This window comes from Oncorhynchus clarkii, chromosome 30, assembly GCF_045791955.1.
Source record: "Oncorhynchus clarkii lewisi isolate Uvic-CL-2024 chromosome 30, UVic_Ocla_1.0, whole genome shotgun sequence".
NCBI lineage: Eukaryota > Metazoa > Chordata > Actinopteri > Salmoniformes > Salmonidae > Oncorhynchus > Oncorhynchus clarkii.
In genome coordinates, this window is record NC_092176.1 from 30,693,207 (window position 1) to 30,720,561 (window position 27,355).

The following is a 27,355-nucleotide window of genomic DNA, read 5'->3' on the forward strand; positions in this document are numbered from 1 at the left end:
AGAGAGAGGCATACTGTTGTGGCACTGGTGGCACAAAATAATCAAATGTCTGACTGCATAGAGATGCTTGGGAAAATGGTCACAACGAGGGACCAGTGTGTGTGTGTTTCAGGAGATTGGGGTGGATCTGATCTCCATCACCTAGGACTTGACAATGGTTAATCAAATCTCACATTTTTGCTCAGTCTTGCATGCTTTCTCAAAAAACATTTTTTTCTGAGGTCTTGGATGATTTATTTTAATTTTCCCATGATGTCAAGCAAAGAGGCACTGAGTTTGAAGGTAGACCTTGAAATACATCCAGAGGTACACATCCAATTGACTCAAATGATGTCAATTGGCCTACCCGAAACACAAGTTAAACAATTTAAAGGCAATGCCACCAAATACTAATTGAGTGTATATAAACTTATGACCCACTGGGTATGTGATGAAGGAAATAAAAGCTGAAAAAAATAATTCTCTACTATTATTCTGACATTTCACATTCTTAAAATAAAGTGGTGATCCTAACTCACCTAAGACAGGGAATGTTTACTAGAATTAAAATTGAGTTTAAATGTATTTGGCTAAGGTGTATGTAAACTTCCGACTTCAACTATAATATATATATATATATATATACTACCGTTCAAAAGTTTGGGGTTACTAAGAAATAAATTGTACCCACAAAACACCAGTCTCAACGTCAACAGTGAAGACGCTACTCCGGGATCCTGGCCTTTTAGGCAGAGTTGCAAAGAAATAGCCATATCTCAGACTGGCCAATAAAAAGAAAAGATTAAGATAGGCAAAAGAACACAGACATTGGACAGAGGAACTCTGACTAGAAGGCCGGCATCCCAGAGTTGCCTCTTCACTGTTGATGTTGAGATTGGTGTTTTTTGCGGATACTGTTTAATGAAGCTGCCAGTTAAGGACTTGTGAGGTGTCTGTTTCTCAAACTAGACACACTAAGGTACTTGTCCTCTTGCTCAGGTGTGCACCGGGGCCTACCACTCCTCTTTCTATTCTGGTTAGAGCCAGTTTGCGCTGTTCTGTGAAGGGAGTAGTACACAGCGTTGTACGAGATCTTCAGTTTCTTGGTAATTTTTTGCATGGAATAGCCTTCATTTCGCAGAACAAGAATAGACTGACGAGTTTCAGAAGAAAGTTATTTGTTTCTGGCCATTTTGAACCTGTAATCGAACCCACAAATGCGGATGTTCCAGATACTCAACTAGTCTAAAGAAGGACAGATTTATTGCCTCTTTAATCAGGACAACAGTTTTCAGCTGTGCTAACATAATTGCTAAAGGGTTTTCTAATGATCAATTAGCCTTTTAAAATTATAAACTTGGATTAGCTAACACAATGTGCTATTAGAACACAGGAGTGATGGTTGCTGATAATGGGCCTCTGTACGTCTATGTAGATAATCCATTAATAATAATCAGTTTCCAGCTACAATAGTCAGTTACAACATTAACAATGTCTACACTGTATTTCTGATCAATGTGATGTTAATGGACAAAAAATTTACTGTTCTTTCAAAAACAAGGACATTTCTAAGTGACCCCGAACTTTTGAACAGTTGTGTATATATTTTTCTAATAGCAATATATAAAGCAAATTGATGTGAGGTCATTGGAAATACTTTTTGCGGTTGATCAGCTTCTGTTCTGTGGGTGACACAGTGTGCTCTTATCGAAGGATGGGTCCTGGCCTTTTGAGGGCCTAGGGATCTGGGGGGACGTGTAGTCTGCTGGTCACTGGGATGACAACCCAACTTGGGAGGGGCTTTGGTGGGTGGAGTAGAGGAGAACATTTGGAGGGTTACTTAGTATCATTGCAAATATCATTGTACAGCTATATGGATACTCAATCACTATGGTACTTTTTAATGATACATTTACAAACATATATTATGATGAATAGATTTGAATCTTATATCTCATTATGGTGAAATAAGTCTAGCCAGTTATAATAGTAATGGCTTAGCAGATAGTAAGAAAATAAAATCAATATTTACCTCAAAGAGAAAGAATATAATATATATTGTTTACAGGAAACTCATTCAACAATTTTAGATGGTGAGTGGAAAATGGACTGGGGGGGTGAAATATACTTCTCCCATGGGCAAAGAAACTCAAAAGGTGTGATGAAAATAATTAACAGTAAATTTGATCTGAATGTGCAAATAGTCCAAACAGATCCGCAAGGTAGATGGATGATTTTAAATATGTTATTGGACCATAAACAGATATGGCTCATTAACCTTTACAGACCAAACAATGATGATCCACACTTATTTGAAAATATATATAATAATATATATAATAAATGATCAACCCTGCAAGCAATACAAGACTATTATTATGGTGGGAGATTATAATACTGTTTTAAATACCTCAATGGACCGTAAAGGAAATCACACTACAAACTATCACCCTCATGCTCTTAAGGAAATCATTAAAATATGGCATGGATATATTGGAACTAGTGGATATTTGGAGGCTTAAATATCCTGACCAAGTGAGATATACAGTACATGGCTGAGGCTCAATCAAGCTAGTCGTCTTGACTTCTTTCTTATGTCATTCTCGTTGGCACCAAAAGTGAAAAAAGTGTTGATAGGGGATAAAATGCGGTCGGACCATCAGATAATTGGCATATACATTACTCTACCTGAATTTCCATGTGGGCAGGGATATTGGAAATATCATCAAAGCCTATTGGATGATTACTTGTTTTTAACTAGGACATAGGAATTTATAACTGAATTTTTCTAACATAGGTACAGCAAATCTGCTTATTGTATGGGACACTTTTAAATGTCCATTTGGAGGTCATGCAATTCAGTACTCATCTCTAAACCAAAAGCAATTTAGGTCAAAGGAGTCCATACCAACAAAGGAAATAGGTCTAATAGAACAGATAGATAGCAATAACAACTGTACCATAGAGGCAAATAATAAGTTAGAGGAAAAACAAAAAAATGGAGGATAATAATAAATCAAACTGGATGGGATATGGGGGAAAATGCACCAAATTATTTAAAAAAATCTTTAACATAGAAATGCTACCAAAAATAATTTACTGAAACTTGTTACAAATGACGGATCACCTATGATTCACCAAATTATATTTTGAAAGTGGAAGCAAAGTACTTTAACCATATGTTTTCATTTCAGTCTCCTCCATCTCCTCTAACTTTCTATTAAATATGTAAAATTAACAGCCGTACAGAAAGACTCATGTGAAGGTGAAATTATAGAGGATGAACTTCTTGATGCAATTAAAGCCTTTAAGTCTGGGAAAACTCCAGGGCTGGATGGCATATCAGTTGAGGTGTGAGAACCGTTTTAACCACTCCTTTGTAAATGGTAGATTATCAGACACCCAAGAAGGTCTGATTTTCATTATTATTGAAACAGGATACAAGTGGGATATATAAAGAATCAGTCCACTTAAAAAATTGGAGTCCCCTTACACTTCAGTGTTGCGATGCAAAATGTACGTTTTTGTTTAACATGGACATACATTGTAGATAATATAAGGCAAGTACTAGAAACAATAGATCACTATGAAAAATCTGGGAAACCAGGCCTGCTATTCATAGCAGACTTTGAAAAGGCTTTTGATAAAGTATGACTGGAGTTAATATATAAATGCCTGGAACATTTCAATTTTGGAGAATCTCTTATTAAATGGGTTAAAATCATATATAGTAACCCTAGGTATAAAATAGTAAATAATGGCTACTTCTCAGAAAGTATTAAACTGTCAAGAGGAGTAAAACAAGGTTGTCCACTATCGGCTTATCTATTTATTATGGCCATTGAAATGTTAGCTATTAAAATCAGATCCAACAATAATATCAAGGGATTAGAAATACAGGGCTTAAAAACAAAGGTGTCATTGAAAACTGATGATTCGTGTTCTTTTAAATCCACAATTTGGATCATTCCACAGCCTCATAGAGGATCGACAGTGAGGGGGGAAAAGTATTTGATCCCCTGCCGATTTTGTACGTTTGCCCACTGACAAAGAAATGGTAGGTTTATTTGAACAGTGAGAGACAGAATAACAAACAATCCAGAAAAAAACACGTCAAAAATGTTATAAATTGATTAGCATTTTAATGAGGGAAATAAGTATTTGACCCCTCTGCAAAACATGACTTAGTACTTGGTGGCAAAACCCTTGTTGGCAATCACAGAGGTCAGATGTTTCTTGTAGTTGGCCACCAGGTTTGCACATCTCAGGAGGGATTTTGTCCCACTCCTCTTTGCAGATCTTCTCCAAGTCATTAAGGTTTTGAGGCTGACGTTTGGCAACTCGAACCTTCAGCTCCCTCCACAGATTCTCTATGGGATTAAGGTCTGGAGACTGGCTAGGCCACTCCAGGACCTTAATGTGCTTCTTCTTGAGCCACTCCTTTGTTGCCTTGGCCCTGTGTTTTGGGTCATTGTCATGCTGGAAAACCCATCCACGACCCATTTTCAATGCCCTGGCTGAGGGAAGGAGGTTCTCACCCAAGATTTGACGGTACATGGCCCCGTCCATCGTCCCTTTGATGCGGTGAAGTTGTCCTGTCCCCTTAGCAGAAAAACACCCCCAAAGCATGTTTCCACCTCCATGTTTGACGGAGGGGATGGTGTTCTTGGGGTCATAGGCAGCATTCCTCCTCCTCCAAACACGGTGAGTTGAATTGATGCCAAAGAGCTCCATTTTGGTCTCATCTGACCACAACACTTTCACTCAGTTGTCCTCTGAATCATTCAGGTGTTCATTGGCAAACTTCAGAAGGGCATGTATATGTGCTGTCTTGAGCAGGGGGACCTTGCGGGCGCTGCAGAATTTCAGTCCTTCACGGCGTAGTGTGTTACCAATTGTTTTCTTGGTGACTATGGTCCCAGCTGCCTTGAGATCATTGACAAGATCCTCCCGTGTAGTTCTGGGCTGATTCCTCACCGTTCTCATGATCATTGCAACTCCACGAGGTGAGATCTTGCATGGAGCCCCAGGCCGAGGGAGATTGACAATTATTTTGTGTTTCCTCCATTCGTGAATAATCGCACCAACTGTTGTCACCTTCTCACCAAGCTGCTTGGCGATGGTCTTGAAGCCCATTCCATCCCTGTGTAGGTCTACAATATTGTCCCTGACATCCTTGGAGAGCTCTTTGGTCTTGGCCATGGTGGAGAGTTTGGAATCTGATTGATTGATTGCTTCTGTGGCCAGGTGTCTTTTAAACAGGTAACAAACTGAGATTAGGAGCACTTCCTTTAAGAGTGTGCTCCTAATCTCAGCTCGTTACCTGTATAAAAGACACCTGGGAGCCAGAAATCTTTCTGATTGAGAGGGGGTCAAATACTTATTTCCCTCATTAAAATGCAAATCAATTTATAACATTTTTGACATGCGTTTTTCTGGATTTTTTTGTTATTCTGTATCTCACTGTTCAAATAAACCTACCATTAAAATTATAGCTTGATCATTTCTTTGTCAGTGGGCAAACGTACAAAATCGGCAGGGGATCAAATACTTTTTTCCCTCACTAGATAATGTTTCTACTACTTTTACTTTACCATGTAGTTTACCAATAAAATTATCTGATGGTGATGTGGATATACTCGGTATACATATCCTGAAATAAATAAATGATCTCACTCCAATACATTTTAATAGAAAGTTAGCAAAAATAGATAAGATCTTGCTACCATGGAAAGGTGAATACCCAGTTTACCTATTTGCTTATGGTCTTGCCTACACCTGTTGTCACGTTCTGACCTTAGTTCCTTTGTTTTGTCTTTGTTTTAGTATGGCCAGGGCGTGAGTTGGGTGGGTTGTCTTTGTTAGTTTTTCTATGATTTTCTATTTCTGTGTTTGGCCTGGTATGGTTCTCAATCAGAGGCAGCTGTCAATCGTTGTCGCTGATTGAGAACCATATTTAGGTAGCCTGTTTTCAATTGTGTTTTGTGGGTGGTTGTTTTCAGTCTTTGTGTGTTTGCACCAGACAGAACTGTTTCGGTTGTTTCTTTGTTTTTGTTATTCAGTGTTCAGTTTTGATTATATTAAAAACCATGAACACTTACCACGCTGCACCTTGGTCCTCACCTTCTTCCACCGACGACAGCCGTTACACCTGTGAACTGTTTTTTTATTCATTATATAAGAAAAAAAGATTACATTTTATTTGGAATGGCAAGCCAGACAAAATTAAATGGGCCTGTTCATAATAAATATGAATTCGGAGGGCAGAAATTATTAAAGCATTAGACCTCTCACTAAAGGGTTCAGTCATACAAAAGTGGTACTTCAATCCGAACAGGTTCTCTAGCAAATTAGTAAGAATGTTTCATCCTATGTTCAAGAAATGCATTTTTCCTTTTATTCAGATTATTTCCTTTTCAAATAACTGAAAGTGAGTAGGTGTAATCTCCCAAATATCGCTATTTTTAAAACAAGCCATAGAAAGTTGATTGCAATTTCAATTTAATCCACTAGAAAAACAAATAATACAAGAAATATTGTGGTTAAACTCAAATATACTAATTGATAAAAATAAAAATAAACTTTTTAAAAATTTTTTTCAAAAAACAATTTTCGTAATTGATGTTATAAATACGACTGGTGTCGTCCATGCAGTTATGTCATCCATGCAGCTAACTTAAACATGGAAATGTCTGCCCTTCTCACTATTACAACCAACTAACTACTAACAACCAAATTACCGCAAAAAATGGAAGAGGAAAGTGGAAGGGGGAACAAGTCTGTCGGCCCTGTATTAAAGGCCATAATTGGTTAAAGAAAATTGTGATAAATAAAAAAGTATACCAGTTTCATTGAAGGACCAAAAAATGGACAGCAGTGCCATATAGATTGCAAAATAGTTGGGAAGAGATTTTTGACGTACCGATTCCATGGTACATGGTTTATGAACTGATAAGCAAAACGACGGCAAATTCCAAACGTGGACTTTTTTCATTTAAATTATTATACAAATCAAATGTACTCATCAAGCCCTTCTTACATCAGCTGATATCTCAAAGAGCTGTACAGAAACCCAGCCTACAATCCCAAACAGCAAGCAATGCAGGTGTAGAAGCACGGTAATATAGAGAATTCTTGCAACCAAAATAATGTTATTTATATGGGGGATACAACCTTCCCAGCTCTGCAGTATTTGCTGCGAAGAGGCAGAATCATTAGATTGTTTGTTTTGGTACTGTCCATATGTAGCTTGTTTTTGGTCACAAGTCCAGGAAGGGCTGAAGAATTGCAATATTTATCTGGTGCTAACCCTTAAGATAGCATTACTGGGCGATCTGAATAGTTATAGTCAATCGATCAATAATAAAATAATACTTTTAGCAAAAATGTTTATTTTCAATTTACAATCTTTAGAAACAATGAGAATGGAAAGGTTCAGAGCTTTTGTGAAACAGCACAGTTGAAAAATATATGGCAAATAGAAATCCAATATGGATGGTGTTAAGAGATAGATGGGAGGGGCTGATGGAGCTGAAGGTTGAGACTAATAACAAGATAACTAATATAAAACATACGGTGCCTGTAAAACGTATATAGGTTAGGAACTTTTTAGAAAGAGTACAGTTTGAAAGATGTGGCAAATGGAACTCAAATCGGATGGACATCATACATACATACATATATACATATGCATATACATCTCCCATACATATATGGGAGAGGTTGAGGGTAGAGGAAGGACAATAGTTAAAATAAAACTCATTTAAAAAACTATTGTAAAATAGACTGTGACCATAAAAATGTATGTATAAACTGGAAATACAGGCCTAAGTGTTGTTGTTCACTAGTTTGTTCCAATTGGGGGAGGCGTTGTAGGGTAATAAAGGAAATATATATATTTTTAAATGTGTATGTGTGTGTGTGTGTTTTCACATACAACAGTGATTGCTTTTGATGAACACGCTTTATCTGCCTCCCAATGAAAACGAATTAGAAAATATATGTTTTATGTTTCTGGACGATATGTACTACGCTGCCATCTTGACAACATGACCGAGCGGCGCTCCTCCCTCGCCGATTTTGCCCGTTCATGTCAAGGGCCAAAGACCGGTGCCCCACGCTTCAAGTTAATATAACTCACTCATTGGACGCCAGTTGCACAGTAGGGAAGCGACTCCCTGGAAATTACATTTGACACACCTGTCGTCAATTGCTTACAGCTGAGCCGGATACTGCTCTCACAATATTGGAGGTTTGTGAATTATGTTCCGGTAGCTTATACCATATTGTGTTTTCTACATTATTCATACACTGAATAATAACTTCTGCCTTGTGTACGCAGTCTCAGCAGGATGAAGGTGTCATATTAACGTAGGCTATATACAGTAGGCTAAACGCCTCACTTATTTTTTTGCCTTTGTCACACATTGTCCGGCATTTTCTCTTAAGTGTAAACTGAGGTTGAAGGGATTTGCTTGAAGTCCGTGTTATGCGGCATCCATCTTTGCACCTGTTTCGATGCCTGGTCTGTGCTGCTGCAGCCCTGATCGATTCCTGTTTTTATCAGGTATCGTGCCTTTGAATCGGCTGTTGAATCTAACCTGGTCTTCAGGGGTGGCGATAAGGGAGGAAACATTTATTTTACTAAATTAAATACTTTGGTAATCTTGCTTCCCTAATTTATTTGAGATGTAATGTCGAGAGTGTGGCGCATAATTCATCACAACCCATTGCTGTGGTAAATTAGGAGTTTGGTAAACGTTGAGCAATATTCCAAATGATCAGCGGTGGTTTTATTGGTATTTTCTCCTCAAGCCTTCAGGTACATTTTATAATTCAGGTGTTGCGCATGCTGTTAGTTTTACCTTGCTGTCTAGCTGCGAATTTCTTGTCTAGAAAGACTAGGCCTATGATACAAATACTGATCTATATTGTTTTCTCCAAACAATGATAATCATTATTTTAGACTTACTAATACAATTGTTCAGAAATATATTTACGTAATACTTTTCTCCCAAAAAGATGAGGGTCAATTCTTTGTGCACCCTCTCCTTGCAAGGAAAATGGCACTATATAAATATTGGATAACACATTTGGGTGGGTCATAATGCCATTCCTCCATACAGAATCTTCCCAGATTATTGACATCCTTCAGTCAATGTTTATGGATTAGATTACCCCCAAAGACCTCTATTTTAGTTTCATAAAATTATGTCCATAGCGCCTGGTTCCAGTCTAAGTGCCAATACTGTTTAACAAGCTACAGGTGTTTACCTTTGTTGGTTCCTCTCAATAATGTTTTTCTTTCTGGCAACTGTTCCAAAGAGCCTATTGGCAGGTGGCATCTAATTATGGCTTAGCAAACTTGGTGACCCCAAGATGTGACCAAGTACTGTGATTCCCTAACTAGTCAATATACCGCGGAGTGTCTGGATACAGCATGGCCAAAAGTATGTGGGCACCCTTTCAAATTAGTGGATTTGGCTAATTCAACCACACCCATGCTGACATGTATATTAAATCTAGCACACAGCCATGCAATCACCACAGACAGACATTGGCAGTAGAATGGCCTGTACTGAAGAGCTCAGTGACTCAACGTGGTACCGTCATAGCATGCCACCTTTCCAACAAGTCAGTTGGTCAAATGTCTGCCCTGCTAGAGCTGCCCCACTCAACTGTTAGTGCTGTTATTGTGAAGGGGAAATGTCTAGAAGCAACAACGGCTCGGCTATGAAGTGGTAGGCCACACAAGCTCACAGAACGGGACCGCCAAGTACTGAATCGCTTGGTTGTAACACTAACTAGTTCCAAACTGCCTCCGGATGTAACGTCAGCACAATAAATGTTGGCCGGGAGCTTTGTGAAATGGGTTTCCATGGCCGAGCAGCCACACAAGCCTAAGATCACCATGCACAATGCCAAGCGTCGGCTAGAGGTGTAAAGCTCGCCGCCATTAGACTTAGGAGCAGTGGAAACGCTTTCTCTGAAGTGATAAATCACACTTCACCATCTGACAGACAAGTCTGGGGTTAGCGGATGCCAGGAGAATGCTACCTGTCCCAATGTGTAGTGCCAACTGTAAAGATTGGTGGAGGAGGAATAATGGTCTGGGGCTGTTCTTCATGGTTTGGGCTAGAACCCCTAGCTCCAGTAAAGGAAAACCTTAATGCTACAGCATACATTCTAGACGATTCCGTGCTTCCAACTTTGTGGCAACAGTTTGGGAAGGCATGACAATACCCCTGTGCACAAAGCGAGGTACAGAAATTGTTTGTAGAGATCGGTGTGGAAGAACTTGACTGGCCTGCACAGAGCCCTGACCTCAACCCCATCAAACACCTTTGGGATGAATTGGAACGCAGACTGCGAGACAGCCTTAATCAACACTAATGCTCTTGTGGCTGAAAAGAAGCAAGTCCCCACATAAATGTTCCAACAGCTAACGTAAACTCACCCCATTCCGTACAAATGTGCTCAACCACGACATTCAAACGAGGCTGCAAAGAAAACTAATTGGACTGTAGCGACTGTGTTGACTTCAAAATCTGGGGTGTGAACTACGTTTCTATTCAAGCGTTGATCGACATGGTAATGGCTCTATAGTATTGGAGAAAGGTTGAAAAAACGGACAAGTTGGACAGATCGAGTGGGGAAAAAAAGTTTTCCCACACACCTCTCCTCACTATCACTCATTAGTTTCGCTTCCCCACCCACCATTTTTAAAAAGACCCAACGGAGCTCATTGCCTTCTTGAATCATACAGAAATGGGCAGCGTAGAGGTCATGTAATTGATTATGTTGGAAAGGGGAGAAACTGCTTTACAATGGTATTGACATTACAGTTGATCTGGAAGTATTACGTTTTTAGGGCGCTAAAATAAGGTAAATTGTACGGACCAAGGCGATGTCCAAAAGTGAGTGAGTTTACGTTAGTAGAAAGCCTTCCCAGAATAGTGGAGGCAAACAGCAAAGGAGTGGACCAACTCCATATTAATTCTCATGATGTTGGAATGAGATGTTCGACGAGCAGGTATCTACATACTTTTGTTCGTGTAGTTTGAGTGGTATTTTCCTATAAGCTGAGAAGAACAAGTGTGGGGGGGGGGGGGGGGTGATGAGATTTGACTGATGAGTTACTTCCGGGATGACTGACTGAAATCCTCTCTGTGTAGCCTGATTGATGGGGTCTTCAAGGCCCATTGGAATACTTTTAAAAATGCATTCCCCCTTGAGGTAATCACTTATTTTACATGTCTGGAGAGTTGAACGTAAGGCTTCCTCCTTTCACCAACCCAGTCCTGTATTTAAACTGTAGTCAGAGCTCTCACTCATGGTCAATCTGTTCTGAGTAGTCTTCAACTTCTTCCCTCAGTAGAACTCAAGGTGTTTCCTCTGGTGTTCTTCGGCCATGACGTAGTCATTTGTGTATTTGGAGTACTGTAGTTTAATTGGGTATGTTTGATGTCTTCATCAGTGTGGGAGCTGTCAGACAGGAAAGGTGTGTCAGAGTTGCATAAACTGAAACAAACATGTCAAAGCGTGCGTAAGTGCGTCTAATGGGGTCACCATGTCACCCACATTTATGAATGACTCCGACTAGAGTGCTATCCTCTTGTGTGTAGTCAAGACACAGTGCCTTATTGGTCAAAAGAGAAACTTGCATGATCTGACCTTTTAAAGTGCCATGTGTAGATCCATGTAGTGTATTATCTCAAGTAATCACCTACTACACTATACACTGCATCCGGAAAGTATTCAGACCCCTTGACTTTTCCACATTTTGTTACGTTACAGCCTTATTCTAAAACTGATTGAATAAAACATTTTCAATCCACACACAAACCATAATGACTAAGTCAAAACTGTTGTTTACAAAAAAAAGAAGTTGTAACTGTATAAAAATAAGTATTCAGACCCTTTGCTTTGAGACCTGAAGTTGCGCCTGTTTCCATTGATCATCCTTGATGTTTCTACAATTTGGTTGGACATGATTTGGAAAGGCACACACGTCCTATATAAGTTCACACAGTTGACAGTGCATGTCAGAGCAAAAACCAAGCCATGAGGTCAAAGGAATTGGCCGTAGAGCTCTGAGACAGGATTGTGTTGAGACACAGATCTGAGGAAGGGTACCAAAACATTTCTGCAGCATTGAAGGTCCCCAAGAACACAGTGGCCTCCATCATTCTTAAATGGATCAAGTTTGGAACCAGCAAGACTCTTCCTAGAGCTGGCCTCCTGGCCAAACTGAGCAATCGGTGGAGAAAGGGCCCTGGTCAGGGAGGTGACCAAGAACTCAATGGTAAATCTGACAGCGCTCCTCAGTGGAGATGGGAGAACTTTCCAGAAGGACAACCATCTCTGCAGTACTCCACCAATCAGGCCTTTATGGTAGAGTGGCCAGACAGAAGCCACTCCTCAGTAAAAGGCACATGACAATCCACTTGGTGTTTGCCAAAAGTCACCTAAAGCACTCAGACCCTGAGAAACAAGATTCTCTGGTCTAATGAAACCAAGATTGAACTCTTTAGCCTGAATGCCAAGCGTCACATCTGGAGGAAACCAGGCACCATCCCTACGGTGAAGCATGGTGGTAGCAGCATCATGCCGTGGAGATGTTATTCAGTGGCAGGGACTGGGAGACTAGTCAGGATTGAGGGAAAGATGAATGGAGTCAAGTACAGAGTGATCCTTGCTCCAGAGTGTTCAGGACCTCTGACTGGGGGCAAACGTTCACCTTCCAACAGGACAACAACCCTAACCACACAGCCAAGACAACGCTAGGGTTGCATTTCTGAATGTCCTTGAGTGGCCCAGCCTGAGCCCAGACTTGAACCCTATCGAACATCTCAGGAGAGACCTGACAATAGCTGTGTAGTGACGCTCCCCATCCAACCTGACAGAGCTTGAGAGGATCTGCAGAGAAGAATGGGAGAAACTCCCCCTCAAGAAGACTTGAGGCTGTAATCGCAGCCAAAGGTTCTTCTGCAAAGTATTGAGTAAAGCGTCTGAATACTTTAGCAAATGTGATTTGATTTTATTGTCATGGGGCTATTGTGTGTTATGGCAGCAAAGGGGGGACCAATTCCATATTAATGCCCATGATTTTGAAATTAGATGTTCGACAAGGAGGTGTCCACATGTCTATTTGATTATGTTATGATCTTTTGCCATTAGGTAATGATGATGTGTTCAGCGTTTGGATCTATTGCTTGCGGTAGTTTAAATAAAATAAAATGTATTTTTTCTTTTTAATCCCAGCCCCCGTCCCCTTAGGAGGCCTTTTGGTAGGCCGGTATTGTAAATAAGAATTTGTTATTAACTGACTTGCCTAGTTAAATAAAAAATAAACATTATTTGCCCTCGGCTCAACTCATATGATTTGAGTTTTATACAGGGCAACTCTGTGCTTGTACACTTAATGCCAGTTCAGGCATATCCTGTAGACTTACTAGTACTCTGATCTATGTTTTATATAGGGAAATATAGTTTTGAATGTTCCATGCATCCCCTTGCTTGGGTGAGAAGGCCCTGGATAGGGTTGAGGTTTGTGCTGAAATGGGAGCTGCTCCCTTTCTCCTCTTACTGTATACTGTTCCCTTAAACCAGTCAGACAGCATTTGATTGTTAAAGCTTACGTTCTTATCTTAAGGTAGTTTCACGCGGTAGGCTTTGTCAGATAACACTGTGTATCCAATACTCTGGAACTTTACACGGGTCTGTTAGATTTCATAACCACCTTGTATACTGTGATGTTGATTTACACGTTTGAGTCTCTTCTGTACACAATACTGTATTCAGTAAATGTATTGGGTGTTTTTTTGTGTGTTTTGGAATACTTTAAAGTCAAATACTTCCAAAGGACAATGTGTAGTTTTCAGGCAGATTTGATCTGTGTGGATCTTTAGAATTGTTAAGTTTCTTGGTGTCCTCAGTGATGGGTTCCGTTTGTCTTCTCTTATTGATGCCCCTCACAAATCAGACCTTTAACTCAATTATTCAGTTAATTTGAATGGCCTGGGAGGAATTTTGCGTACTTGTGAATATCAAGAAAACTGAAGTTCCTATTCAAAAAGCCCTACCCCTCTAGGAATTTTAAAGCGACTGCTTCACGTGGTTTGTCTAAATGCAGGCTTGTTGTACTAGCCATTACTTGGGCTACATGTTATGCTGAATCTTGAAGAGCATTTATAAAATTAACCATCCTCTCCTGCTTGAGATGTATGGCATGATGGCTTAGATATCTACTGGTTTAGTATGCAGGAAACAGTTTGAAAGGAAATATGACTTGGACATGGTGAACATGTCAGACAGCAATCCAGTTGTGTTGAGTGTTGGCCTAATTGTTATACAATGCAGCTTTCTTCCATGGCTTGGCATTCTGTGTCTTCGGGCTGTGGTATTATTGAATAGAGAGATGATGACAGGATAGTAATGCTCGCCGCATGTAGCTGTTCTCTCTGTAAATGCATGGCATTTATCCTTACCCATTAACAGGGAGGGAGCTATCCTTGATTTACCCACTTCATATGTATATACTGTATTCTAGTCTAGGCTCATCCTATATAACTACTGCTGTATACACATTTTACTATTACAATACTGTCTATACAGACCATTTGTGTGTATTATTGCACTGTTGGAGCTAGGAACATAAGCATTTTTCGTTACACCCGCGTAGGGCTAGGCGATATGGCCAAAATATCATGTATGGTATTTTTCAAGTTTGACAGTATTTTATGTTTTTGATTTAATAAAAGTTCTACGTGTGACCCTAGGGTGGCAACACATATATTCTAAATTATTTCCATGGGTCTTTCTCCATTTTGATTGTTTTATACTGTTCAATTCAATTTCAACCTAAAATAATTTCCTGCACTCATTTGAGATCATTAACACACAGCCACGATATGGGCAAAACAACGAGGCATTATTTTTAACCAAATGTTGCAATTGCGATGTAGATCAAAACACTTGGGTGAACTTTTGGAAGCATGGAAATAGAACGTTTATTACAATTCTATAGTTAGAATATAAATAATAGTGGGCACGTTGAATACAGTGTTTGACATGACAATTAATGAAAATGCCATGAATGCGTTACTGTGACAGGGTAGGAACCAAATTGATGTTCAGTGTTTCCTAGGGAACCCTATAATCTTTGGCTACATTAAATATTTATTCATATAGCCAACATATGCATGCTTCGCCTATTTCTCTTTGACTTAGAAGATACTGTTGCAAAAACAACATGCTGATTTAAGCCTCCACCACTACTGGTATCAGGCTGTATTAGCTAGCTACGTTTGCTCTGACTCAGTACTTTTATTAGCCAGTTAGCTTGTCAGCGATTAGCAGTAGTGGCTAACACGATTTAGCGTAACTTGCTAAGAAAATACAAATTAGCGGTTTGCAGATGTAAGAAACACAAACTAATATTTGTAATTATACAACGCTGGGGATTTATATTAAAATCAAAGTGGAAACATCGGTGTCATCAAGATGGTTGCATGTGCTGCATTTACCTTGCAGACTGAACGAAAGTGTATCGTGGTCAAGCAACAACAACATGCGCTCCTTGAGTGACGGGTGGGACTGGGTCTGTGTGGAAAGCCGCATGGAGAGAGCGGAGAGGGATGACTCAAGTAGCGGAGTAAACTATAAAAATTGACGTTACACACGGCGTATCACATTTACCCAACGTTCAAATACCGTTATAGAAGCTAAAGTAAAAACAAACCTGTCCGTGCATAAATACCGGTGTGTATAGCCCTACACCCGCAATAATATCTGCAAAATATTTTTACGCAACCAATACAATTTTCTTTGACCGATTCAGTTGTGGTCTTTATCGTCTGTAGCCTAGTGGTTAAGAGCAAGGAGCCAGTAGCCAAAAATAATCCCCTAGCCGACTGCGTGAAAAATCGGTCTGTACCCAAGAGCAAGGCAATTAACCCTAATTGCTTCTGTAAATCGCTCTGGATGAGAGCAACTGCTAAATTACTCAAATGAAATGTGTGTAACCTTCCCCCCTGCCTAGCAACAGGTATGTTGTCTTGGGAATGGTATACTTGAGCAATAAGGCCAGAGGAGGTGAAGGGAGATGGCCAATATACCACAGCTAAGGGCTGTTCTTAGGCACAACGCATAGTGGTATATTGGCCATATACTACAAACCCCCAAGGAGCCTTATTGCTATTATAAATTGGTTACCAATGTAATTAGAGCAGTATAACTAAATGTTTTGTCATACCCGTGGTATACGGTCTGATATACCATGGCCTTCAGCCAATAAGAATTCATGGCTCAAACATGGCTCAAAGTTTTATAATGATATTTAGAAAACAGGCCATCTTAAATAAGAGAAAAATGTTGCGTAGAATACATGGGTGATACTGATACTCAACTGAGTATAAAATAATTATTATATTGTCTTAATTGAGTGACGCTTGCGTGTGTGAAACTGACTTTGTCCCAATGTGAACGTGTGCCACACACTCCAGTCAATGAGTGTTTTGCTGCTCCCTGCATGCTGACCATGTCTGCGTTTCTAAAATGGCACCCTATTTAGTGCACTACTTTTGACCAGAGCCCTATGTGTGCGGAACCCTGACTGATGGCCATTGTACTATCAACACTCCTTCCCTAGTCTCCCTCTGAGCTACTGACAGAAGCAGAGAAATGCTGATCCGATTCTTTTCACTTCAACAATAGTCTTTCGCGCATGGCTGGTATATTGTGTTATATGACCCGTCCACTTTGGGTCACCATATTTGAATATGTATATTTATAAGAGGCAAATGGGTTATCTAGGACACGATGGCAGTTTTCAAGGGATCCTTCGGTATTTTGGCAATCGGGCCCTTTATCTACTTCCCCAGAGTCAGATGAACTCGTGGATACCATTTTTATGTATACATGTGGTTTGAAGGAAGTTACTGATTAGCATTAGCACAATGACTGGAGGTCTATGGACTTATAGTCATTGTGCTAACGCTAGTTAGCCTTGGCTCTCAAAACTACCTCCAAGTGATATCCACAAGTTAATCTGACTCAGGGGAAGTAGATAAAAGCCTCGGTGTCAAAATCCCGAAGTATCCCTTTAAGAAAAGGGTGTAAGATTGAGATTAAGGGATGTTACTTAATGTGGATCATCCCTGTAGGACTGCCTAAAATGTGTAGCTCTGTATTACCTCTGTCGAAAATGTGATTTCCCCCCCCCCCAGTGTTTTATATCTATTTCCACAATTGTGTTGGAATAATACTGTGAAATGGTGAAAATTCTGGTCTTTTTAGTGTAAGAATGGTTTGAAAAGACTGCCTGAAACTTCAGCCTGTTTGGTGTGATGGAGTTTTGGCCTGCCTGCTTGACACCAGGCAGTAAATAGACCAATAAGAACTCTCTGCCAATAACAGCTAATTTTTGGTTTTCCCCTCCCCGCTCAAACCACTCCCAGACAATCCAAGCAAAACAATTCTTGCTTGAGAAATTGCCCTTTGCTAAGAAGCCATTTTTGTTTATTTTTGACAATTTTAATTGAAAACACAGTAAGGTAACGGTTTACCTTAATGTATTTTCTGTTAGCCATAAATTATTTGATTATTGAGATATAAAAAAAACAGCTGTATTGGGCCTTTAACCTATGACCCCAGTGTTTCCTCCAGGACAGCTAAAGGAGCTCCGGGAGACATGGAGTTCAGGGATCTAACGACCAGGGTCGGACTCTGGTATGGGAACTTCATGAATAATGCAGGTGAGGATCCATCACTAACTGCTGTCCAACAACAATGAATAGATTGAGTTTTGGTATTAAAAAGGCAAATGGGTTTTAGGCTACACGTTTCAGGCAATGGGTCTCCTGAGTGCCGCTGCGGTCCAAGGCACTGCATCTCAGTGCAAGAGGTGTCACTACAGTCCCTGGTTGGAATCCAGGCTGTATCACATCCGGCCATGATTGGGAGTCCCATAGGGCTCTTTGTATGTTTTCAGTAGAAGCCAGAGTATAACGAATGAAAGCATTATGCAACATTCTCTTCCTATGTTTTCCTTGGTGGAAGTAGACAGATATTGGCTGTGTATCTAGCCGAGGTTGGTCTTCTGGGGTTGATGAAATAGCGCTGATCATCATCATTACAAGCCATGAGAATCAACTGTAACCTACCCTCTTAAACATATTGTTGGTGCATCACAGTTGAATGCTTGGCTAGATGGCATGATGTACTGATTTATTTTATTGAATCATATACTCAACCCTTCTCTGCTGTCAAGACCCCAGGACAGAAGGCTGGTTTCTCATGTCATCGCCGCTCCCCCAGACCGTAGTAATCGTGGCGTACATCTACTTTGTGACGCGGCTGGGGCCCAGGCTCATGGAGAAACGCAAGGCCTTCCACCTCAAAGAAGTTCTCATCATCTACAACTTCAGCGTCGTTGCCTTGTCCCTCTACATGTGCTATGAGGTGGGTCTCTTTCTCAATGGACTTCTGACAGGCTGTAGTGTTTTATACTGCCTCGTCAAGCAGGACAGTCTGAGGCGAGCGGCAAAAAAATGAAGCAGTTGAGATTTCTCAAGTTTAATATGAAGAAGGCTATGCTTCAGGATCACAATGATGCATCATTTCATACTTAATTACTTTCTTCTGATCGTTACATTGTCAGCGGCAAGACAAACTTAATCTCAAAATAGTTGGAGCCTTTTTTATTTGCAAGGTGTTTTTATACCAATGGTTCAAAATCAAATCACATACGGTACACATATTTAGCAGTCGTTATTGCGGGTGTAGCGAAATGCTTTTGTTCAAATATAATGTTATTTGTCACATACACATGGTTAGCAGATGTTAATACGAGTGTAGCGAAATGCTTGTGCTTCTAGTTCCGACAATGCAGTAATAACCAACGAGTGATCTAACCTAACATTTTCACAACAGCTACCTTATACACACAAGTGTAAAGGGATGAAGAATATGTACATAAAGATATGTGTCCTGGAGGGCAGGTAGTTTGCCCCCGGTGATGCGTTGGGCAGACTGCACCACCCTCTGGGTTCATATAACACATGCGTGAAACGGAAGTAGATTGAGGGTTTTCCATTGACACTAGTTCATTGTAGGGGCACAGATCAGTGATTTACCTCAAGGAAACAGGAAAGGATGCCTTTTGGGGACAAATTCCTCCCTGTTGACTGGTGTGCAGAACCTGTCTTGAGCAGGAAATGCAGGTCATGATCCATAGGCCATATAGTGAAATTTATTTTTTGTTCCACTCTTTTGTCAGACTGTCAAGGTTTAATGGTTGTCACCAAACACCAACTTGTACTTGGTATTAAGAAACGTGTGTGGGGGAGGGGGGTGTCGTCATACTTTCTTTAGTTTCAGTGTGAAGACGATACATTTTTATTGATGTCTAATCTTTGCATAAAGGAGAGCCATGCAACAACTAGTGTGTTGTGATTTGGAGTATGTTTTTAATTCATTGCTTCTTCTTCCTGTAGTATGTGATGTCGGGCTGGGGGACGGGCTACACGTTCCACTGTGACCTAGTGGACTACTCGGACTCGCCGCAGGCAGTGAGGGTAAGAGCTGTGGAATGTGACTCTACCTGCAACAGACAGGCAGAGAACTACTACTGGTCGTTCCTCTCTTCTTATGAGCACCCATTCACCTGTGGAATCCCCCACTGACTCTAGCATGCCAACAAGCTGTTGGAACAAAGAAGCATTGAGAGCAGGTCATTCCATAGGAGTGATTCACACCACGTTTCCTGTGTTGCATAATATCATTAGTTGTGTGGTGAGGCCTGTTAGGCCACCACCATCCTACCAAAGCAGGCTGACTATTCCGGCAGTCTTTTCAAACAGCTCTTACACTGAAAGGGCATTGTCATTTTCACAGTATTATTCTAACCTCATATTGTGTAAATGCATATAAAACAGGAAACTCATATTATTTACTTTAAAAGTTCAGTGCTGTGAGAGGTACACGCTTTGCTTATCTGTAAGTAACGTAGTTATACTTGTCACTAATAACCTCTCTCTTCTTAGATGGCAAGGACATGTTGGCTCTACTACTTCTCAAAGTTCATAGAGATGTTGGATACGGTAAGTTGGTTCTTTTTAGTACAGCTTTCTGACTATCTGTGTCTCGCTTGTTCAGATGGGTTTGGGTTAAATGCGGAAGACATATTTTGGTTGACTGCATTGTTGTACAACTGATTAGGTTTCCCCTTTCCCTTCTGTCATTTTCACTCTTGTTCTGTTCTAAATGGCTGAATTCTCCCTCCTGTCAGATCTTTTTTGTTCTGAGGAAGAAGAACAGCCAGATTACGTTCCTCCATGTCTACCATCACTCCATAATGCCCTTTACCTGGTGGTTTGGTGTCCGCTTCGCTGCAGGTACAGTAGACAAGAACTTGAGTTACTCCCATGACTGTATTAAACTACTACAAATGGGCATACTACCAGATGTATATAGTGATGGACTGTCCCAGAAAAATGTCAGTATTCAGCAGGTCAACTTCCTTAGGAGCTGTTGTAGGAAGTGGAACCTGGAAACCTGTCCATCTAGGGTTAGCATTGCCCAATAGAACAGCAAACCATGACTGATAATTGCTTGTGTCGTCCTCCAGGTGGCCAGGGGACGTTCCATGCCCTGTTGAACTGTGTGGTCCATGTCATCATGTACTCTTACTACGGCCTGTCTGCCCTGGGCCCCGCCTACCAGAAGTACCTCTGGTGGAAGAAGTATCTCACCACCATTCAGCTGGTTCGTACTGCACTTCACTACTACACTAGTGGGGAGTTGAATTTGAACCAATACGAGAGAGCCACCCATAAGTTTTTATGGACAAGGATATTCTGTTGGGCCTCTTGGGATGGTCTTCTTATATGTTCAAAACAAGTAATATATAACCTTCCTGTCTGTCCTCAGATCCAGTTTGTGATCGTGACCACCCACATCTGGCAGTATTTCTTCATGAAGGACTGTCCCTACCAGTTCCCCATCTTCATCTACATAATAGGCCTCTACGGCCTGGTCTTTCTCCTCCTCTTCCTCAACTTCTGGTACCACGCCTACACCAAGGGCAAGAGGCTGCCCAAAGTCCTTCAAGCCAAAACTTGGGCCCACCCCTACAATAAAACTAATGGCCAATACAATAGTGAAATAACCAACGGGAATGGTTTCCATCACGACAAGAATGAGTGACACGGTGTCCAGCAAATCAGGCTAAGGATTTGGGGTTGAATGCATTTGAATATCAGCCTATTCAGCAACTGAAATTAGACATGGATTTCCAATATAAAAGTCAGCGCACCTTTGAATTCAAAGATAATTGACACCAACCCTCTGGACCTTCTGATCTCTTCTGTTCTCTCTGCCAAGGCAATCTCTTCTGTTCTCTCTGCCAAGGCAATCTCTTCTGTTCTCTCTGCCAAGGCAATCTCTTCTGTTCTCTCTGCCAAGGCAATCTCTTCTGTTCTCTCTGCCAAGGCAATCTCTTCTGTTCTCTCTGCCAAGGCAATCTCTTCTGTTCTCTCTGCCAAGGCAATCTCTTCTGTTCTCTCTGCTAAGGCAATCTCTTCTGTTCTCTCTGCCAAGGCAATCTCTTCTGTTCTCTCTGCCAAGGCAATCTCTTCTGTTCTCTCTGCTAAGGCAATCTCTTCTGTTCTCTCTGCCAAGGCAATCTCTTCTGTTCTCTCTGCCAAGGCAATCTCTTCTGTTCTCTCTGCCAAGGCAATATCTTCTGTTCTCTCTGCCAAGGCAATATCTTCTGTTCTCTCTGCCAAGGCAATCTCTTCTGTTCTCTCTGCCAAGGCAATCTCTTCTGTTCTCTCTGCTAAGGCAATCTCTTCTGTTCTCTCTGCTAAGGCAATCTCTTCTGTTCTCTCTGCTAAGGCAATCTCTTCTGTTCTCTCTGCCAAGGTAATCTCTCAAAGCTTTGACCCAAAGCTGTACTGTACTTTTGTATTACATATTTTCCATTTTTATACCTGTGTTTTCCTTTCCTGTTCAGGGTGAGTCTGTGTTTTTAATAAACAGATTTTGAATGTTAGATAAGTGTTCGGTTAGCCAATGGTGAGACCGTTCAGTAGCTTTGTCTAGTTCTGTCAAACCAGCCTGAATAACCCACACTTCCTATGACCTGCTGTTTAGAATTGGTGCTGAAGCTCTCTAGTTTTGGCTGCAGGATTCAGCTTTGTGACCTTGCTTTCAGCTGTTTTTTATTTTTCAATACCTGTAGTTTTTATACATTTGTTTGTACATTTAATTATAAACATTTCTGTATTATGTTATTGAGTCTAGCCTTGAGGATGATTTTGTCTATCGGCCATCTCCCAGTAAGGGCCTGAATTATTTCCTGGGCCTGTTCTCATGGCTGGGAAAAACTCTGGGCCCTACCCATAGTACACCTGTAATGGTGGAGGGGTACAGGAAAACCATTGTGCCAGTAAGAACTGATGTTTACATGTATACTGAGTGGAGCATATTCGTGGTGACCCCCTCTTTTGTAAATTCCTCACCCACCTCTCTGGTTTGAGCCACAGCCTCTACTGGTGCTGAGAAATGTTCAACGCCAACCTGCTCCTGATGACAGTTGTTGGCCTACTTTAAAAACGGTATTTATGTCCAACAGAAATGATGGTGTGAATTTGAAGCCAGATAGGAAGGAGGTGGTGCAGTACTGTTCTTGCAGGATCCGGAGTAGAGCACAAGTTTAGCTTTAGCTCTGTCACAAGCATGGCACAATATTTGAAAAACAGTAGCCGTTGTTTACCACTACATGCATATTCGTTAAATCTTCTGTTCCAAATTGAGTTCAGTTCAGTTATGACTTGCTATGCCATGCTTATGACAGTTTAAAGTGGACTTTCTCATTGAGTGTGTTCATATTTGGTGCTCCCCTGGTGATTGAGGACACAGCCTTAGCTGAGTGTAGGATGGGCCTCCACAGGTGTAGTGAAACCCCAGTGCCTTGGGTGCAGGCTGAATCCAATAAGCAACAGCGATCTAGCTGATCTGCAAATGATTTGCTGATGTTACCCATGTGGGTTACGTACCATTCAGTGCCTTTGTCAGAGCCCCTCCAGCTCCTTGATGTAGTTATGAGTGTCCTCCAGACATGATGCCACAATAATTCTGTATAAAAAGTCATTTGTAAATGTAATATTTGTATTTATGATAAAAATAAATGCTCTTTATACTGTTATTTTACATCACCTGTGTGATTTTTCTATTCCTGGGGCTTAATTCCTAGGAAGGATAGAAATTCCCTTCAAGGCTTTGCTTGAGCATATTTAACTGTCTATTAAGCGGGACAGATATTAGTGGTAGTAAGAACTCTTTAAAATGGGTGAATCTTGACCTTTTACAAGGCAGCATTGAGCATTAAACCTTGGCGATCCTTGAGTTTGGACGCTGTCATTGGACGTGACGCAATGCGGGCAGTATTGCAGCTTTTCACTGATTTCAAAAGGAGTGTTCCCTCAATGGCTGAAGCACAGAACAATGAGACCGATAATTCACCGGATGTATAAAGTTGGCGTTTCCACTCACTACCAAAGATGGTGGTGAGAGGAAGCTGGTGGCCTGCAGTGGGAGAATGAATGACATTCTGCTAATCTTCTCATCGATGAAACATTTGATCTCAATACAGTTTTGTTTCTAAAATGAAAATCTGTTACGAACAGAGTGGACACATTTTTGTAGACTTTACCCTTTGCACTTCCCAGAGTAGGTGTTCCCTAATGCAAATACATGCTAGAATGCTCCAATAGGCTCGTGTTTGTCTCTGCCCACAACAGGAGGTTGGTGGCAACTTAATTGGAGAGGTCTGGTTGTAATGGCTGTTACGGAATGGTATCAAATACACCAAACACATGGTTTCATGCCATTCCATTACCTCCCTTGCAGCATGAACTAACATGTTGTCCACCCAATCAAAGGACCAGAGAATTAATATAGTACTGAAAGCATTAAGGTACTGCATGAAAAGTGGTGAGTAGTTGACATGGCGAGAGAAGACAATATTTGAACAGTTTTGAACAAAAAATGAAGAGCGAGAGCTATATTTAGTTGTATTTTTTTTTAAACTTTCAATTACCTAGCTTCGCCTACTCAAACAAAATCAAATCAAATTGTATTCGTCACATGCACCGAATACAACCGGTGTAGTAGACCTTACAGTGAAATGCTTACTTACAACCGGTGTAGACCTTACAGTGAAATGCTTACTTACAACCGGTGTAGACCTTACAGTGAAATGCTTACTTACAACCGGTGTAGACCTTACAGTGAAATGCTTACTTACAACCGGTGTAGACCTTACAGTGAAATGCTTACTTACAACCGGTGTAGACCTTACAGTGAAATGCTTACTTACAAGCCCCTAACCAACACTCCAGTTTAAAAAAATACAGATAAGAATAAGAAATAAAAGCAACAAGTAATTAAAGAGCAGCAGTAAAATAACAATAGCAAGACTATATACAGGGGGTACCGGTACAGAGTCAATGTGCTTCCGGTTAGTTGAGGTAATATGTACATGTAGGTAGAGTTATTAAAGTGACTATTGCATAGATGATAACAGAGTAGCAGCGGCGTAAAAGGGGGGAGGGCAATGCAAATAGTCTGGGTAGTCATTTGAGTAGGTGTTCAGCCTCTTGGACCTAGACTTGGAGCTCCGGTACCACTTGCCATGCGATAGCAGAGAGAACAGTCTATGACTAGAGTCTTTGACAATTATTAGGGCCTTCTTCTGACACTGCTAAGTATAGAGGTCCTGGATGGCAGGAATATTGGTCCCAGTGATGTACTGGGCCATATGCACTACCCTCTGTAGTGCCTTGCGGTCGGAGGCCGAGCAGTTGCCATACCAGGCAGTGATGCAACCAGTTAGGATGCTCTTGATGGTGCAGCTGTAGAACCTTTTGATGATCTGAGGACCCATGTCAAATCTTTTCAGTCTCCTGAGGGGGAATAGGTTTTGTCGTGCCCTCTTCACGACTGTCTTGGCTACAACTGTAGCCTTTTGTTATGACTTTTATTTTGGCGTAATGTATTGAAACACTTATTTTGTACCTTGCAGGCTTTTATTTTGAAAGCAATAGTATTCCCAGGGCCACCTGCACCTGTCGGGTGAGGGTGGGAAAAAAGAAAGAAACAAAAGGCGCAGAGTGAGGGATGGTATGTTACCTAGCTGGCTATAGCTATCCAACACTGGAACTCTTGCTGACTGTACTGCATGATTGTAGCGGGTTTACTAACGTGTCAGTTCTAGCAGCTATTTTAACCCTTATTTCTTGTTGTAGGTATTTAACACTATCTCCACCGGAGGACTTGTGGGTTCGACAGAAACAAATAAAACGCGTTTAAAAAAAATGTGTCCACAGGGAAAACTATTACTTGTGGTTGAATTTCTCCTGGACCAAGAGATACAGCCAAGCAGTTATGAAGATTCACTCTGCGCCTTTTGTTTGTTTCTTTCTTTTTTCCCACCCTCACCCGACAGGTGCAGGTGGCCCTGGGAATAATATTGCTTTCAAAATAAAAGTCTGGAAGGTACAAAATAAGTGCCTCAATACATTACACCAAAATAAAAGTCATAACAAAAGGCTACAGTTGTCCCCCCTAGAAAAGGACATGTCCCCATTTCAAGGACAACTTGAGAACACCCTGTCAACCTAATCATTTGAAGTAGCAAAGTCCTAAAAACTGGACTTGGATTCAGCGTCATATGCACGGTTAGGGTGACCCTTGGAGGGTGGAGGTATTGCCTGATACCCAGAGGGCAAGTGAGGGGGGGCAGGTGGAGGGACAGGGGCTGGAGCATACACTAGCACACGGAAAGGGATAGAGTCTGGCGCCCGGGCTGGAGGGCAGTAAGGCCAGAGTCCCAGACAATGAGGTGGGAGTGGGTGTATGTCTAACTTGAGCACTATCCTTATCAGCGGCCTGAGGTAACGCTGGGGTGGGGTTCAGGCAGGTCAGACAAATCACTGTTGCATGGTTTAGGCGATTGTGAAGAACCACCAATCTCTTGGGCTCTGTGATTTCATATGTCACCCCTGTGCTCCCATCCTTATCCATCCTCTTCAGCACCTGGCATGGACCCTTCCATCTTTGTGCAAGTTTGTTCATGTGCTCCTTCCTTGTACAAGCAAGAACACCAACTTTCCATCGTAATGATGTTTCTGTTGCAGTTTTGCCATTGTAGACTGCTGGTCCGCCTCCATATGAGGGCCTGTGTGAGTCGTGTGGTCAGGTCCTGGGCATAAGCAGCAGGTGTGGTGAGGGCTGTTGGTTATGAAAGAGGAGTTACAGTTTTAAAAAAAAGACACTGGCAGACGAGGATCTCTGCCACGAGCTAGAAAGTAAGGGGTGAAGCATGTACTTGAGTGCACACTTGAATTGTAGGCCAGCTCCACCTGAGGGATATACTTGTCCCATTCCCCACCGTATTGACTAATGTACTTGCAAGGTGGTCCTTCAGAGTCCTGTTCTGCCTCTCTACATGCCATCACATGTAGAGATACGTGATACGGGGATGTGCATGTTTTGTCAATGCCCAGTTGTTTGCATAATAGTTTTACGAGATCAGTATGAATGGACGCAAAAATTCCATGCTGGCGTATATGTAGTCTTGAAATATGCAATAAGCTACACTAGTGGCATGCTTTAAGGGGGTAAAGATTAACAAAGCGTGTGAAAGTCTGTTACAACTAACACATACCTATTGCCTTGGGAGGTGATGGGCAGGTCAGTGATGTCAGCTGCGACCTTCTGGAATGTCCGCCCAGCATTGATGGACTGCAGCGGGGCCCTCGAAGTGGGAGTTGGGGAGCTGCGGGTCTGACATGGGAGACAGTTCGCACAATATTTGTGAATGTCACGAGACATGTAGGGCCGCCAATAACACAGTGTACGAGCTCTCGGCAAAGTACGCTCCACTGAACACGTTGCCATGCAGGAAAGTCCGAGCTTTTGGGATGAGTGCCTCTGGAAGCAGAACCTGGTAGATGACTGTTTTCTGAGTGAGAGCTGTGACTTTCCTACATAAAAGACTCCACTCTGTATTGTTAAGCATGAGTTTCCTCATTGCTGCAGAGGAATGTTTGAGGTACCCCAGTGATGGTCTATGTCCCCCTGCGTCTTTCAATTACATTACTGTGCTGAGGCACGCATTTGTTTGCTGTTGTCGCTGTAGCTCCTCCAAGTCAATGGCTAGTGTCTCAGAAGTGTCTGAAATAGGAGCAGGGTGTGCAGCGTTGTATAGGGCCTCAGATGGAGGGAAGAGGAGGCTCAGTCCCAGGGCTGAGGTGAGTGATTTAACACTGTACCTCTTTGCTGATTTGTGTGTGTTCAGGTCTCCGTGACT

At 41.4% G+C, this 27,355-nt stretch overlaps 1 protein-coding gene across 1 annotated transcript; it reads left to right on the forward strand.

Moving 5' to 3' along the window:
• Nucleotides 1-8,130: 8,130 nt before the first annotated feature.
• Nucleotides 8,131-23,188, forward strand: LOC139389978 (very long chain fatty acid elongase 7-like). Its single transcript, XM_071137042.1, has 8 exons — nt 8,131-8,230; nt 17,647-17,735; nt 18,251-18,441; nt 19,476-19,556; nt 20,025-20,081; nt 20,270-20,375; nt 20,609-20,745; nt 20,911-23,188. The coding sequence occupies exons 2-8, from the start codon at nt 17,672-17,674 to the stop codon at nt 21,184-21,186; spliced, it is 912 nt and encodes a 303-aa protein (XP_070993143.1). The 5' UTR covers nt 8,131-8,230; nt 17,647-17,671; the 3' UTR covers nt 21,187-23,188.
• The last annotated feature ends 4,167 nt before the right edge of the window (nt 23,189-27,355 follow it).